Source organism: Harmonia axyridis, chromosome 2, assembly GCF_914767665.1.
Source record: "Harmonia axyridis chromosome 2, icHarAxyr1.1, whole genome shotgun sequence".
NCBI classification, from domain to species: domain Eukaryota; kingdom Metazoa; phylum Arthropoda; class Insecta; order Coleoptera; family Coccinellidae; genus Harmonia; species Harmonia axyridis.
Genome location: NC_059502.1, coordinates 3,596,119 through 3,613,178, shown reverse-complemented (window position 1 = coordinate 3,613,178; position 17,060 = coordinate 3,596,119). Strand labels below are relative to the sequence as shown.

Sequence of the window (17,060 nt, the reverse complement as noted above, 5' to 3'; positions counted from 1 at the left end):
TTATCAGAGTTGTGGTTTGGAATTCAACACCTTGACAAGCTCTGAGGATTAATGTTCTGTTTATTTGCGGAAAAAATGGGAATTGGATAGAATTTTTTATCGTTTATATATTTATTTGACTTCAACAAAGAATATTTTCCAAACCGCTAATCGCTTTTGAATTATTTTTTCTATTAATTATAGCTCTGTTATGGACGAATTAAAAAATAGGTTAATATGGTCAATTTAATGATATCTTCATAGATTTTAATTATGATGACGTCAATTTGAAGTAAATGCGTGAGTCATTTGCATATTCGTTACTTTTCGTTTAGTGTCAACAAGTTTCACAGCAAAATATGCTACTTAGTTATTCAATTGATAAGTTATTTTTACAGCAATGCATAAAGCTTGAATATCTGATTATTATTATCATTGATTCCTTCCTTCCAAGAAGATCATAATTGAAGGAAATCAACATATACCCCTGTTCCTAACCTGTTCCATGCTTGGAGTTTTTTTCCCTCTTTTTATTTTCCTCTTGCATGGTGTTATATTGTATTAACACATAAGCTGTTTGCATGTTTATCTATTGTTGCTTTTTCTTTGACTGTTGTAGTGCTAGTATAATTTGATATTTTTCTGATTGATTTTTTTAAACGATTTCGCTGAAAACTTTATCTGTAAATTACGAATCTTTGTGTTAATTGTTAGGCTGTTATTTTTTGTGAATGTTTTTGAGTTTTGCTAACTATGTGTTGTTTGGCATGATGTAGCAGAAACTAGTTCACCGTACAGTGGTGTGATAGGCATGGTAGACGGGGCATCCCCTGGCCTGCCACTGGCTTTGCCGCCCCCAGAACAGCCAGGCAGCCAACCAGCGTCGCACGCTGGGTCACCTGATCCGTCTGGATTAACAGTGCTACAGCCATCTAACAACAACTCGACACAACACTATTCAATGTTGCCAAGTTTTGGATACACGACAGGTTTGTTTTTTTGATCTCTTAAATGGCGTTTGGGAAATACTGCCTTTACAACCTTCTGAACACAATCCTGCGTTCTGGATTAGTTGTTGTATATCTTGGCACGACAATCGGTAAAAACGCTCCAATTCTAAATGTGACAATAAACGCTGACAATCTAACTTTTAAGTGGATTTGCATTTTCAGTAGAGAATCCTGCGGACTAACAACGTCAAAGTTATATAAATCCTAAGAAATTCTCAAAATTCCTAATTTTTCTGCATTTTCAATAGACATAGCAACGTCGCAATTTATTTATGAGGAGGACTAAGTATTCTTTCTGAGACTTCGTGAAACCTTAGAGAAGTACCCATCTTCCTAGTTTCACAAAGAAAAAAAGAGAAAATTGTAGAAAACTAGGAAACAATTCAACAGATTCTCACCAATTCTGGAAACAATGCATATTTGCGCCAAATTTGAGCTGAATATCTTGGAGAACTTCCTATCGTTAGACATACGCTTAGGCAGTTGTTAATAAGACTAATCTACAGTGACGTGATTAGAAAAATGTGAATGAGTCTAATCATCAAGAATAACATTATTTCAATGGCTTGCTGATAGATGACGGTGGTTGTAGAATGAAGAAATCTTCACGGTTCTACTCTCTAATCTACGCATCTCGACGGTTACCAACTGAAAAACTAAAAAATCCCTTCTTCAGTACGTAAGACAAAGATATACTCAGTAGGAGAGCCATTTAAAGTCTGCCTGAATAGATGAAAGTCATGTTATCATTTTTGTTAGTTACGGTTTTTTTGTTTCTACAGAAGGTAGCGGGCGTTTGAGAATATCCGTATCACTTTCTCTGAGAAGAATAATTAATTCTTGACCTCATTATATACTACCATTATTTAGCTCTTTACGCAAATTGTATAACGTGCTTCTAAGAGTAATTCTTCAGTTTGTTGGTTGTTAAAGTAAACGAGGTTTCATAGGTATCTATTTTACGCCGTGGTCATAGAAAATGATACACTTAATTTGCTAATAAAATACAATTGTGTCTTCTTCATGTTTTCGTCTTTTAATTGATATTGGAGAGAACTTGCATAGATATTATCTTATGTGTTGTGTTTTCCAATAGGAATTATACAATTTCCAATGATTATAATGGCAACACTGTGTGTTATTTTTTGACATTTCTTATGTCATTTGTATTCAGTAGGTTATGCCATTTGATCATGGAAAGACACACGCTTCAAAAATTTTCAGAAATTAAGTTATACGCATATAACATTTCGTTTCCTCAATAATTTCAAAACTAGCCATCTCATCGAAATGAAATTTATTGGTTGAGTGTAAATTAATGAAACGTGAGGATTTCTTACTAGGAAAAAAAAATTTTTTTAGTTTCAATATCACGAAATCTATTTGTCAGATTTCAATGAAAATATGGGTGTCTATGAAGTTCATCCTTAAAATGAGTTATTCAAAAAATTAACAATTCAGCTGGAAAAAATTATTCAAACTTAATCAATTATTTTTGTGGTAACCTTCTGAACCGAAGAATATCTATTTTCATTCGAATTGTTTCTGTTTATATCCAAGGAGAATCGAAAAATGTCATGATGGACAGAAATACGATGAGAATGAAATTTTTTTGGAAAATCTGTTTTATGTCAAGAAGAAGCAGCATTTATTCTGAAAAAAATTCGTAAATTTCAATAAAATGATGGATTCAATTTGAAATAGACAAAGTTGAATGCAGAATATCTTTTTTCTATTATTTAATACTGATATCGAAAATAAAAATCAAACATTTCAAGTATGAATTTTAATAATCTTTTCAATTCCTTCAGGAAAATTGTTCCAAAAAAGTGATAAATTATATTGTGTTGAAAGAATCACTTAATATATACTGTGAAGGCATGCCACTTTACAGATTAATGGAGAAATTTAATTCAAATATGATTTTGAAGAAGAGAACTTTTGGTGCTACATACGAAATGAAATAATAAAAAAAAACTTACATGAATACGAATTTTTTCAAACATTAACCTAAACTTCTTATTCTATGGCATCTATGACATTCATAGATATGTTTTATCGGCCTAACTTCTCGCCTAAAACTTCTTTTTACTTATAATAGCAAAGAGAAAAAGTTTTAACGTCACACTTAATAGTTTCAAAGAACCATATATTCATAAAAATATAATAACTAATCTTCTTCTTCTTTTCAGCGAGCACGCCTGTTGTACCTGGCAGTGAATACGCCTACACGTCGTCATACAGTCAATATGGTCCCACGTATGGCACATATGGCTATGGCAGCACAACCAGCGGGTTACTCAGTAAGTAAACAGTGAGTATTGTAATCAAATGTGGAGCTAAATAGTACAGATCAATATCATCGTAACGAAAAACGAACCAAAATTTATAAAAACGAATCAAACAAAAATTTCCAAAAAAAAAAATTGTACATCTAAAATTTCCTCATTTTTTTTACAGATACCGCATATTTTTATACGAACAACGACCTCCACACTCAAAACCCTCCTGCGGGATCCATGAACGGCTCCCTGAACGCCGAACAGAGCAGCAGGAGCCCTCTGGCGGCGACTAGAGCAAACTCGTTGGCATCCGCCAATTCTCCCACGGACAGTGGCAGCGCTTGTCTGAAGACCGAAATGTTCTCCAACGAGCTGAACCTGATGTAATCGGAGACAGAGGCGTCCCGAAATCCCCAAAAATCCGACTGCGGAGGACCAAAGTGAATGTATATTTTAGTGCCGAAGATCGGGATTGCAACGAAAGTTAGTCGACATGACGGAATGTAAACAGTTTCTTTCACCATTATGGACAATTTTGGCTTCGGGATCGAGGAGAAATAATCTTGAGGATTTTTATGGATTCATTGGAGTCTTTTGTGGACTTGGTATTGAACTTGGAAGCTGCGGTAACCACACTTTTGTCTAAGGGATTTTTGAATTGCAATAAAAAATTTTCATCTTCAGATCAGTTACAACTTAATTAAGAAAGCGTGAAAAATACTTAAGGTGTTACTCCCTATTATTTGCTACAACTTTTATTCTCCCCTCCACTCATATATTAAGCAAAGTTAATTTTTGTTTATTGGACTTTTTTCTTAAAATTATCCAAGGAATCTCTCATTTTCCTTTGTACCTCCTATTTAGGTATTTTTATTTCTTATATGTCCTATAAGCTTCTTTTTTATAGTGGAAATTTTTGATATAGTCTTTTCTATGCATCTAAACCTTCAATTTCGTAAATACCTGATTTTAATTGATATGAAATTTTGAGGGAAAGTATTTCCTAATTATTGTTCAGTTGCTGTTCTAATTTTTGATTTTCTTATATTGAAATTTCTTATGTGTTCTCGAGCAAAAAAACTTTTAAACAATCATAAAAACAGACTTTTACTATACAGCATAACACACTAGTGTTATGTTGTATATGTATATTTGTTTTTATGATTGTTTAAAAGTTTTGTTGCTAGAGAACACAAAACCTAACCTAATCTAACCTAACCCTAACCTAACCTTACCTAACCTAAGGTTAGGCTAGGTTAGTTTTGTGTAACCTAACCTAACCCCTTACCTAACCTAGGGTTAGGTTAGGTTAGGTTAGGTTGCACAAAACTTTTAAACAATAATTAAAAGAGACTTTTACTATATAACATAACACACTAGTGTTATGTTTATGTGTAGGTTATGTTAGGTTAGGTTTTGTGTTCTCGAGCAACAAAACTTTTAAACAAGCATAAAAACAAACTATACAACATAACACACTAGTGTTATGTTGTATAGTTTGTTTTTATAATTGTTTAAAAGCTTTATTGCTCGAGAACACATGAGAAATTTCAATATAAGAATGTCAACATAAAATTAGAACAGCAACAGAAAGTTTGAACACAAATTTAAGTTAACATAATCTTAGCTCTTAGAACACCTACTTAAACTGAATTTTATATAGATAATACTCCAAATTCTGGAAAAATTAGAATCAGCTATATATGAAATTGAATGTTTAGATTACGAAAATGTTTACATAGGATAATAATAATTAAATTCACTACCACCGTTTCAGTATACTATATCGGAAGTCATTGAAACTTTCTAAAATTTTTCTAGATATACGTTTTTTGTTACCATTGAAAATATTGAAATGTATGGAGAGAGGAGAAGAGTTACAGGTAATAGTAGAATTACTGGTGGGGGTAGTACCCTGACTTTTTTTAAATTCAGTGTGCCCCAATAGCAAATCGAAAAATTCCTCGGACAAAAATATGATTACCCCTGCTCTAAAGTTGAAGTTTCTTTATGAACGAACGACTGAAAGATTTTTTCTCTTTTCCGAAAGTCAAAGCCCCCCTCCCCCTCATTGTTTATACTGAAAATGTATTATATGGAACAAATTTTATAACTTTAATATATTTTATACTTTCAACTGAAATACACCAAAGAATTTAAGTTTTATGTTAAAACATGTGCACTTTCTTGTCATATCATTCACATAATTTGCAATGAATAAAAAAAATGTACAAAAAAGATAAATATTCCTTACAAATTATGCTTGTTGTACAGATGTAATAAAAAATAACTCCGTAAACTAGTCAGAGAAAAACGTACTCCTTATATTTTTGTGTTCTCTGAATATAATACATATGAATGAAATGCAAATTGTCATCGTGGAAAATCTATTGGGAAATTTGGTTTTCGTGGATTTTCCAGCAGCTTTTCCACACTTAAGAAATGTCTCGTTTTTTTTGGTTGACTGTTGATCGAAATGGAAGAATTTCTGATGTGAAATTATTTATTTTATTTTGTGAAATGTGTAATAGTATCACCAAAGAGATGGCAACCTTATCAAAGTCGTCATGATATTATAAGTATTGTATTGTAAAATGTGATAGGCCCTCAGAAAACTGGCCCCCCTTGTCCTAAGACCTCCCTGTCACATTCACTCATAGTTGTAGATCGTTTATATTTAGAGAAATAAATTAATTATTGACTATTTATCTGAGCAATTCATTCAATCTCCAAAAGGTCCGAAAGAATATTGAAAAAAATATATATTCAGGATGTTTTCGAAGTGAAAATCAGCCCTCTATTTGGCCTGATGTCACTTTTGAAACTGCCTTCTTTTGACAATTGACAATAAAAATCTATGCCATTACTAAAAAATGGAACGATAAACGCTTTAACAACGCATTGGAATTGTTAAAATTCACTACAAAAATGGTGAAAATTCTTTAGTCACAGTTTGCAAAACTAAAGCACTTTTAGGTGGTCGTGAAGCACTTTTCAGGCCAGCTATAGTAACACTGGTGGAAAAGTTTGAGTTTTTGGGACAAGTAAGTATGTGAAAAATTGAAACCGTGTGTGTCACTCAAGAATAGGGATTCATCAAGCCAAGAAACCTGATATTTTAACGAACTAAAGGGTGTTTTTTTTAGAGCTATAGAACTTTGAATTGCAATAAAACAACGATGGATTATTCGATTGACGTGCATTTTATTTATCCGCAAGATAATCTTGTGGCATTACATTTCAACTATGATTTCTGGCATATGACCGCCACGGCTGGCTCGGATGTAGTCCAATCTGGACGTCCAATTTTCGATGACTTTTTCCAACATTTGTGGACGTATATCGGCAATAACACGGCGAATGTTGTCTTCCAAATGATCAAGGGTTTGTGACTTATCCGCATAGACCAATGACTTTACATAGCCCCACAGAAAGTAGTCTAGCGGTGTTAAATCACAAGATCTTGGAGTCCAATTCACAGGTCCAAAACGTGAAATTAGGCGGTCACCAAACGTGACTTTCAATAAATCGATTTAGGCACGAGCTGTGTGACATGTCGCGCCGTCTTGTTGAAACCACAGCTCCTGAACATCATGGTTGTTCAATTCAGGAATGAAAAAGTTAGTAATCATGGCTCTAGACCGATCACCATTGACTGTAACGTTCTGGCCATCATCGTTTTTGAAGAAGTATGTACAAATGATTCCACCATCCCATAAAGCGCACAAAACAGTCAGTTTTTCTGAATGTAAGGGTGTTTCGACATACAGTTGAGGATAAGCTTCACTCCAAATGCGGCAGTTTTATTTGTTGACGTAGCCATTCAACCAGAAGTGCGCTTCGTCGCTAAACAAAATAAAAAGGACGTAGTGCGCAACACGTATTCCGCACAGAACCATTATTTTCGAAATAAAATTGCACTATTTGCAAGTGTTGTTCAGGCGTGAGTCTACTCACGATAAATTGCCAAACCAAACTGAAAATAAATCACTTGACAGCTGTTAAATCGGTCGCCATCTTGAACAGAAATGCCAACTTAAAGTTATATACCTCAAAAAAAAACACCCAATACTTAACTTGAAAATCAAGCTCGTGAAAAATTATATACTTAAGCTTGACTTGACTTGATTTCAGATATTTATTGCTTGACTTGATATCAAGCTACTTGATATTACTTGAGCTTGATATGCACGCGTCGCACGGCATATATTTCTGCAATCTCGTGCGCGCTTAGACTAAATAAGGGGATTCCTCGAGCGCCGAGAGACTGAAGCATTCGCCAGTGTGACTTTATCAGTAGTTTTTTCACATTTCTATGAAATCTATTGGTAGATTTTGATAGGTTCAGAAATATCTCGCCAAAATGGCCAAGGATTTTTTATCAACGACAGCATCTTCAGCTCCTGTTGAAAGACAGTTTTCCAGAGCTGCTCTTACAGTTACAAAAACCAACAATAGGTTAGGCGACAAATCTAAAAGATGCCTCATGTGTCTTAGATCCTGGATGGAAAATTATGAAATCAAACAAAGTCTAGAGGTTCCTCAATATTGAGGAACTTTATTTCTTCATTATTTTTTATTTTGATATGATTTATAGTGATTTAATTTATGATTCTATTTCAAAAAAGTTAATATTTTCGGTTCTTTCATACACTTTAGGGCCACGTTTGGCTTTTACCGTTTTCCATCATCAATAACATTTCTTTCTCTTTGGAATGAAGTAAACATCCATTGATTTTTTGAAAATATACTCGTTTTTTCAATATCAAATGAAACCTCTCATCAGAAAACCTTTTATAACCTGAAGGGATTTATAAGTATGAAAAATTCATCTAGAAGTAATAGGAAGAACAGAAACATAAAAAGTAGTCGAACTGAACTATGGTGAAGAAAAGCAGATTTTATCTCGAAAAACTTTTATTCAAAAACACTTTTATTTGTACAAAACAATCAGTAAAAAAAACATGATGAAACAACAGAAAATTAACACTTAATCATAACAGTAACAACATCTATTCCCCTCAGTGCGGCAACAAAGCATCGAATTCTTTCTCAAACTCCGATTTGTCCAACATGTACTTCGGCAAAGTCATACCCAGAGCCTTACTGTACACAGGTTGGGTTTCAGCGCTATACTCTCCTCCCTCATCATTGGTATCGATTTCTGATCGAGTCTCTAACTTTGACTCATCTTTCTCTTCTATCCTTTGAGCATCTTGAGCTGAAGCACTAGCCTTCAATTCTGTCTCTTCAGGTACTTGCTTTTCTCCAGAAGGAGCCCTAACAACGCTCTCAATTTTACTGCTACTTGCTCCAGAGATCTCACTCATCTTTTTTTGTGACCGTTTCTTCCTACCACTTACAGATTTCTTCGTTGTCACCGGTTTAGCTTCGGATGAAGCCCCAACCTCATCATTTTTTGTATATTTGGCGTATGTTCCTTTTGGTTTTGACTCAGAAATGAACATACATTCTTCATTCTTGGCCCTGTTCTCGTCAACACACAAGAAACAGGTCATTCCGTTCTTCTTGACTTGTTTGCACTGAGACCTGTCTTTCTTCTTGAAATCGGCTAGTACATCTTCAACTTCTTTCTTGTTGGTACTCACATACTCAAGAGGTTCTTCCTTAACTCTAGATTCTTCACCAGAGAACTCAGGGAAATACTTGAATTTGTATTCTCCTATATCTTTGTAAGGAGATGCATCCTCAGATGATTCGCTATTGGACTTGGTATCATCTTCTTCTTCCTCTTCATTCTTAGCTGAACGTGATTCTTGTCGACTTTCAGCTTCGTACTTTGGATAGTAAGATTTCTCACCTTTGGATGATTCTGGTTCTTCCCAACTCTGCCTTTCAAGATTCTTAGGGTGTACATAGTCTGAGTATTCAGATTTTGAGCCTTTGGGAGAGCTTGACTCACTATTTTTCGAGTATTTCTTCCTAGACTTCCTTTCTTTCTTTGGTTTTTGATCTTTAACAGGTTCCTCATCATCATTAGCTTTGGTATTGGTAGCTACGTTCTTCGATTCATCTCCTTTAGAAGCATAATCAGGATCATCATTACTGTTGTAGTTCTTTTCAGAGACGTAGGCATACTTCTCAGGTTCTGGAGCAGTACTGAAAGAGCAGGATTCGTAGTTACCTCCTGTAGCTGGATCTTTGCAGACACGACAGGACATACCGTCTCTGTCCACGTTGGTACATTTCTTAGGATCCTTCAAGATCTCTTCCGATTGGACTTCAGAATAACTTTTTTCTGGTTGTGAAGCGTCATAACCTTCGTATTCGTAATTGTCGCCTTCTTCTTGTTTCTCTTTCTGAGCACGTAAAGATCTGTTTTTGACGTATTCGTAAGGGTCGGAGTCTTCTTCTGATGCATATCTCCTGTATCTAAAGCCATCAGGTCTTTTGGCAGGTACGGAATATCTTTCTGAACTTCCTTTATGAAGATCGGTACTATCTGGTTCAGACTGGTAGGAACATTCGGTTACCTTTGAATTGGTCTCTTGGTTTTCACATACGTAACAAGTTAGATCGCCAATCTTTTCGTTGCCAGACTCCTTTGTTAACCTCTTGCAGTTCTTACGGTCAGCTGCTCTGGGTACGACTTTAGATTCTTGAGAAACGTAAGATGGTATATTGACTCTAGCATATTGGTTTCTGTAGTTAGGCCTAACATTGGATGCAGAATTCAGGTTTTCCAAGTATTTGTTCTGATACTCTGCAACTGGTTGAAAACTGAACTTCTGATAAGGCGTCAAACTTGGACTGGCTGAGGGTTGAGTGAACTTCTGATAACCAGGTGCTTGAGGGTACACTTGAGGTGTTACTAACGGTTGAAGATGTGGAAGATACTTGTGGTGGTCTTTATAATCTCTCAAGTCGTGAACTTTAGCTGGGGGAGATATCAAGTTGAGACCACTACCTTGTACTTTTACAGTCTCCACCTGATGAGGTATCTTTGCAGGCACATCATGTGATATGTAACTGGGTCCTGATTGGTTGTACTCTGATTGTTCCTCAGCCTCTTCGTTCTCCTCTTCATTCTCCTTTTCTTCGGATACGTTTTCTGAAGGTTCTTCTCGTGCTTCTTCCCTCTGGCGAGTTTGAGACTGTTCAAAGTAGTCTGCTGGTTGGGCAGGTTGGTTGATTCCGAAAAGATTTTTGCTGAAGAAGTCAGAGAAGGTAGCAGGAGTTTCAACCACAGGTTTGGCTTGGATAGGTGCGAAGGCTTGGGTTGGTATCAACTTCTGTTTGTCTTGACTTGATGCACCAAATGCTGGAACAGATATGAATATTTTTATAAATTTAATTCGAGATATGAAGTTTCTCGAGTTTAGAGTAGACATACTGAAGTGGTAGTTAACAGAAAGACCTTCTCACCTGCTTCGAAAGGTCCAAACCCAAAACCGAATTGCTGTGGTTGAGCGAAGGAGGCCAAAGCAATGGTTCCTTCTTTGGGTGTCACAGAATAATATTTGGAGTAGTCAGGGTGACTATCGCCCTCGATATCACTCTCTGTGTCCCCCTCGTCCGAATTATACTCATAACTTTGAGACCTGACGAGAGCTAACACGCAGAGAAAGTGTATCTGAAAAATAAAAGAGTTTACTCTATGAAAAAAAAAACAAATCATCGAGATTTTTCCCAATTTATATACCAGATGGCACACATAACGGGTGTTTTTTTAGAGCTATAGAACTTTAAATTGCAATAAAACAACGATGGATTATTCGTTTGACATGAATTTTATTTATCCGCAAGATAATCTTGTGGCATTACATTTTAAATATGATTTCTGGCATATGACCGCCACGGCTGGCTCGGATGTTGTCCAATTTTCGATGACTTTTTCCAACATTTGTGGCCGTATATCGGCAATAACACGGCGAATGTTGTCTTCCAAATGGTCATGGGTTTAAGGCTCATCCGCATAGACCAATGACTTTACATAGCTCCACAGAAAGTAGTCTAGCGGTTTAAATCACAAGATCTTGGAGGCCAATTCACACGTGAAATAAGGCGGTCACCAAACGTGTCTTTCAATAAATCGATTGTGGCACGAGCTGTGGGACATGTTGCGCCGTCTTGTTGGAACCACAGCTCCTGGACATCATGGTTGTTCAATTCAGGAATGAAAAAGTTAGTAATCATGGCTCTATACCGATCACCATTGACTGTAACGTTGTGGCCATCATCGTTTTTGAAGAAATACGGACCAATTTCGACATACACTTGAGGATTAGCTTCACTCCAAACGCGGCAGTTTTGTTTGTTGACGTAGTCATTCAACCAGAAGTGCGCTTCATCACTAAACAAAATAAGATGGACGTAGTGCGCGATACGTATTCCGCACAGAACCATTATTTTAGAAATAAAATTGCACTATTTGCAAGCGTTGTTCAGGCGAAAGTCTATTCATGATGAATTGCCAAACCAAACTGAGAATAAATCACTTGACAGCTGTTAAATCGGTCGCCATCTTGATCAGTAATGCCAACTTAAAGTAATATACCTCGAAAAAAAACATCCGTTATGTGCAGAATTGAAAAGAACTTGTATCATGGAATTCTGGGATTTCGAAATTAAATTTCAAAAAGTTTGAGATTCTTTTTCAACCTAAAAATTATGTAGATTTGTTCAAAATTCCAAATGTTATTATGGGAGTACAACCTAAAACAGTTACATTTCTAACAGTGCCAATATTGGCTGGTTCACCATTCGCGTATGAAATTTCAATGAAAATCACTCATTAATAACGTTAATAACAATAACGACATAAACACAAACGATTATTTAATAGTTACGTTATATTTTTTTGCCTAAAAACTAATGAAAAATTTCAAAATAATCATTAAAAAATAGTGGTGCGATCAAAATAGACATTCCAAGTTAATATTAACAATGTAACCCAGAGTGATGAAATGGAGTTAATTCAAAATCCTTCTTGAGTTTATTGAAAGATTATTTCGAAAAGTTATATATAAATTCTGAAAAAAATCCTAAAATAAATGTTGTAAACGATAATACAAACTTTTTACCGAAAACGAAAAAAAATGTAATTATATATTGCAAGTAATACTAACCTTCGGTAATATTTTTCTAGGGAACATAGTTGCATCAATCACGAATATACCGTCGAAAATCACCAACGAACCTACGCGTCCCCATTTTATATAACTAAGATCTCCCAATCCCACCAAAAAGTAACAACAAACGAACGAAAAGAGAGTTCTCCCTAGAAGCTGGCAGATATTTCCTAAAAACAGGAGTCATTCGAGCAAAAATGATTGTCTGCATCCGATCGACCATAACCGTTATTTCATAGATTGGTGCATAATGAATTCACCTGAACGCAGGCTGGCTTTTTTTTTGACAATACCGGACGAGTTCAAGAAACTCGAATATCGAACGTTGGAACCGATGGTGCGAAAAAGTCGATCTAACACCACGCCGAAGAGAGAAAAGGAGAAAATTTGTGGTCGTCGATGAAACAAACGGATACAGCTATTATATGCAGCACGGTATATACAGGGTGTCCCAACGAGGATCGACAAATTTCTACATACTGTGCGCCATTCAAGGTTAATAATTGAGAGGGATTTATACCACATGGCATTCTGGTGATCTGCCAAAGTTTAACTATTTCTCTCCCCTCAGCGTTTTTGAGATCTCATTTCTTTTCAGAACACTGAAAGAAATATTGTTCGTAATATCAATGAATGCCGTTCATCGACCTTACGTACTTTGATACAATATACTTTTCATTATCCAACGAACAAATTCCTTTCTTGTTACGTACAGTTTCGTTGTCCCAATGAACAGGCGTTCGTTGACGGTTTTAGTGCTAACTCGGCTTTTGGATTAACAGTTCATCATAGGAATGTACACAGTACATCAACTCAATGAAAGATATTCATCCCCCCAATGAACTTGATACGTTGGCCCAATGAATTTTTTCAACATAGCCGACCACCTGCTAACAGATCACGTGACTCACGAAAATGAAAGAATAACCGATCCGAATTGAAAATATTTGGTGTATATGAATAAACTCTTACTTCAGTAATATATTCATGGCATAACGCTTAGTGGCAACCGTCCGGGAAGTGCTCACTTCCCGGACGCTTTTTCTCTGAGAAAGTAGCATTTCCCGGCCTAGTCCGGAAAGTACGTACTTCCCGGACTAGGCCGGAAAAGAATCATAGAATCCATAGCAACCGAGATAACGGCTGACAGTTCATATGAAATTAGTTGTCAAAAATTTGCATGTTTTTTGATCGCAATCGCAATAAAATATGGAAAGCAACAGCGATAGTGTTATTTTACATGATTGCCGAAAAAATATTGTACGCAACACGCCCGAAAATGGTTTTTTTGGACTCACAGACTTCCAGGACTCGCTTACGCTCGTCCTGGAATTTTGTCTATTCGTCCAAAAAAAACCCTATTTTCCGGACTTGTTACGTAAATTACTATTTTTTTCCTGAAAAATAACATAAACAAGTCAGAATGAATGAATAGACGTCATTCAAAAACTTTTAGATTTTATGGCCAAAATCACTGTTATATAATTTTTTTATCCCATCATTCTCCATTCAAATTTCCTGTTTGGAAAAAATTTGAATATTTCAAATATGATTAAGAGATTTGAAACAATTGAATATTCTTTAATAAAAATCATATCACATTGAATAATACCAGTTCTCTTCAAAAGATTATTGCATAAATGGCAACACGACAGATGCTTTCTTCAGTAAACCAGATTGTCATGGTGAAGCATTGAATCGGTTAGCATATTTTCTGAAAAAAATGATATTATTCTGCGCTTATCAAGGCGTCTAATTGAAATATTCATGTTCAACAATGACAGATTATAACATCGGCTCAAGATTTCATCATGTAATATTAGATATTGTTTAAGATTGTTCAAGTTGTTTAGAATAGAATATAAGAAAATGAGGAAGGCACTGACTTTCAGTCCAGGAGCTCTTGAGTACTGAATGCTGTTGACTTCACGTCAGTACTTTCTCATTTTTTGTTATTTGCTGTACAAATACATTTTCTCAAATCATCCAAAACCATTACTTCGTTAAATCAAATTTATCAAGAAATTCTTGTCCGTTTCATTAAGTTATTTGAATAGTGTACTCAAGGTTTTAATCAACCACCAGAGCATAGATCAGCGAATTCTTGTTCATTTTACTTTACATAATTCTTTATAAATTACTTCAATAGTGCACTCAAGATTTTCATCAACCACCAGAGCATAGATCAGCGAGAAATTTTCCTACCTACGCCCATGAAACTTCCCTTCTTCAAGGGTGACATATCTCTATTTGCTCAGTGAATATTCATATCGCATTGATTGAAAAGAATGAAATTACAGGCTACATCTATGAAACGAAATGAATTACATAGCTCTATAAATCGATAAATGAGGGGTATGTTGACTATACATCGGAATACCTTATCTTTGTTTCAAGCAACCCTGTTATTATCCCTCTTGAATGTCTAGATGATATAATCATATCAATTGAGTGTTCGGAAGATGAACGTAACGCAGAGAAGTCGAAGAAAAATATATTTCCTTAAAAAATATTTACTATATTCAGCATATATACTTGGCAATGGCTGAATATCTTGAGAAACGATATATTCAGTTGTTGTTATTCGAATAAATATTCTAATTGTAAGATATCGTCCAACAATAGATTTTCATTAAAAGTAAATCAATGATTGATAGACAAAATAACAAATTTGGAGTAACTGTCTACTTTGTTTGATTTATGATTTTGTGAATGTTATCTTCAACATCTATCTCACAATGGAACATCTAAATGTCTTCTTGAGCCACCTGAGAAACGCGAAAGAAAAACTAGCATGCAGTGTTAACAGAAAAACCTACCACCTCTAGGACATCCTGTACATCATCAGAACACCGTAAAAAAAGATGATGTCTCTTCTTTTGGAAGTATTAGGCCAATTGAAAAGTCCCCGGTCTGATGCACAGATGACGGTGCTAGTATTAAATCCATATGATGACCGTAAAGTTAAGTTGATTGAGATATCAGACATTGTAAAGATATCATTTGAACGTGTACATCTATCATTAACGAATATTTGTACATGAGAAAACTGTGTGCAAAAAGGGTGCAGCGCGAGCTCACATTCGGTCAAAAGCAACAACGTGTTAATGATTCTGAGCAGTGTTTGAAGCTGTTTTAGTGCAATAAGCCTGAATTTTTGCTTCGATATGTGATAATGGATGGAACATGGCTCCATAATTTCACTCCGGAGTCCAATCGACAGTCAGTAGAGTGGACTGCACACGATGAACCGAATCCAAAGCGAGGAAAAACACAACAGTCAGCTGGCAAGGTTATGGCATCAGTATTCTGGGATGCGCAAGCTATAATATTCATTGATTACCTCCAAAAGGGCCTGACCATCAACAGCTATTATTATATAGTTTAAAGGATGAAATCGTTAAAAAATGGCCCCATTTGAGAAAAAAAGGTGCTGTTTCATCAAGAAAATACGCCGTGTTACAAATCAATGAAAACATTGGCAAAATTGCATGAATTGGGCTTCGAATTGCTTCTGCATCCACCGTATTCTCCAGATCTGGGCCCCAGCGACTTTTTCCTGTTCTCAGACCTCAAAAGAATACTCGCTGGAAAGAAATTCAGCGCCAATAAAGAAGTAATCACCAAAACTGAGGCCTATTTTGAAGTGAAAGACAAATCGTACCACAAAAATGATATCGAAAAGTTGGAAGATCGCTGTATCGCCCTCAAAGGCAACTATGTTGAATAATAAAATCGAATTTTGCCAAAAAAATGTGTTTTACTATGGTAGACCGGGGACTTTTCAATTGGCCTGTTACGTGCATGTATCTACAACCCCCTCGTGGAACGCCCCTGGCTAATATGACCCTTCTAAAGTGGCTCTCTTGAACGACAGAAATATTTATTATTCAAAATTTCGTGACATACTTATTCTTCAACCCTCCCATAGACAAATCACCAGAGGTCTAGGAAGAAATCAGTTCTGAAAGCGGCAACTTGTGCTGTGACGAAAAATATGATTGCATCTATAGTTAGCATTTACATATTTTCGATTAGTTTTATTTTTATGGCCAATTGTGAATCTCAGACTCCATCAGTCGTGAAATTATGTAAGTTTGATTTTCATTGATTTCGATTTTTTTTAATTACTTTAAGGGTTTTGCTATTTTTGACATATTGGATATCATCTATATCTAAACGTAATAGAATTGTTTTTCGAAAGATATATTTGTATATATTTATATAAAGGGTGTTTTTTTAAGAGCTATAGAACTTTAAAGGGCAATAAAACAACGATGGATTATTCGATTGACATGAATTTTATTTATCCGCAAGATAATCTTGTGGCATTACATTTTAAATATGATTTCTGGCATATGACCGCCACGGCTGGCTCGGATGTAGTCCAATCTGGACGTCCAATTTTCGATGACTTTTTCCAACATTTGTGACCGTATATCGGCAATAACACGGCGAATGTTGTCTTCCAAATGGTCAAGGGTTTGTGGCTTATCCGCATAGACCAATGACTTTACATGGCCCCACAGAAAGTAGTCTAGCGGTGTTAAATCACAAGATCTTGGAGGCCAATTCACAGGTCCAAAACGTGAAATTAGGCGGTCACCAAATGTGTCTTTCAATAAATCCATTGTGGCACGACCTGTGTGACATGTTGCGCCGTCTTGTTGGAACCACAGCTCCTGGACATCATGGTT

The 17,060-nt window shown here is 35.6% G+C and overlaps 2 protein-coding genes across 6 annotated transcripts in view; one reads left to right on the top strand and one right to left on the bottom strand.

Annotated features, from left to right (window-relative positions):
• The window catches only part of LOC123672681 (paired box protein Pax-5), a 154,401-nt gene extending 148,422 nt beyond the window's left edge, over positions 1 to 5,979 (top strand). For 3 of the 5 annotated variants that reach the window (XM_045606892.1, XM_045606890.1, XM_045606893.1), the window contains 3 exons: positions 756 to 968; positions 3,182 to 3,292; positions 3,450 to 5,979. In XM_045606892.1, the coding sequence (XP_045462848.1) occupies positions 756 to 968; positions 3,182 to 3,292; positions 3,450 to 3,658 (533 nt within the window). In that variant the 3' untranslated portion in view covers positions 3,659 to 5,979. Of the gene's footprint in view, positions 1 to 755; positions 969 to 3,181; positions 3,304 to 3,449 lie in introns of all 5 variants that reach the window. The other 2 variants (XM_045606894.1, XM_045606895.1) reach the window with 2 other exon arrangements.
• Positions 5,980 to 8,170: 2,191 nt separating this feature from the next.
• Positions 8,171 to 12,514, bottom strand: LOC123672680 (nucleolin 2). Its single transcript, XM_045606889.1, has 3 exons — positions 12,361 to 12,514; positions 10,658 to 10,865; positions 8,171 to 10,553 (listed from the first exon to the last, which is right to left on the bottom strand). The coding sequence occupies exons 1-3, from the start codon at positions 12,385 to 12,387 to the stop codon at positions 8,293 to 8,295; spliced, it is 2,496 nt and encodes an 831-aa protein (XP_045462845.1). The 5' UTR covers positions 12,388 to 12,514; the 3' UTR covers positions 8,171 to 8,292.
• Positions 12,515 to 17,060: the final 4,546 nt, after the last annotated feature.

What these genes read in the sequence shown, in the direction of transcription:
- LOC123672680 (XM_045606889.1), bottom strand. Translation starts at nt 12,387, where the DNA reads ATGTTCCCTAGAAAAATATTACCGAAG. An exon ending in CTAGAAAAATATTACCGAAG is followed by an intron (nt 10,866 to 12,360) that starts GTTAGTATTACT and finishes TTTATTTTTCAG; the next exon opens with ATACACTTTCTCTGCGTGTT. An exon ending in GTTTGGACCTTTCGAAGCAG is followed by an intron (nt 10,554 to 10,657) that starts GTGAGAAGGTCT and finishes TATCTGTTCCAG; the next exon opens with CATTTGGTGCATCAAGTCAA.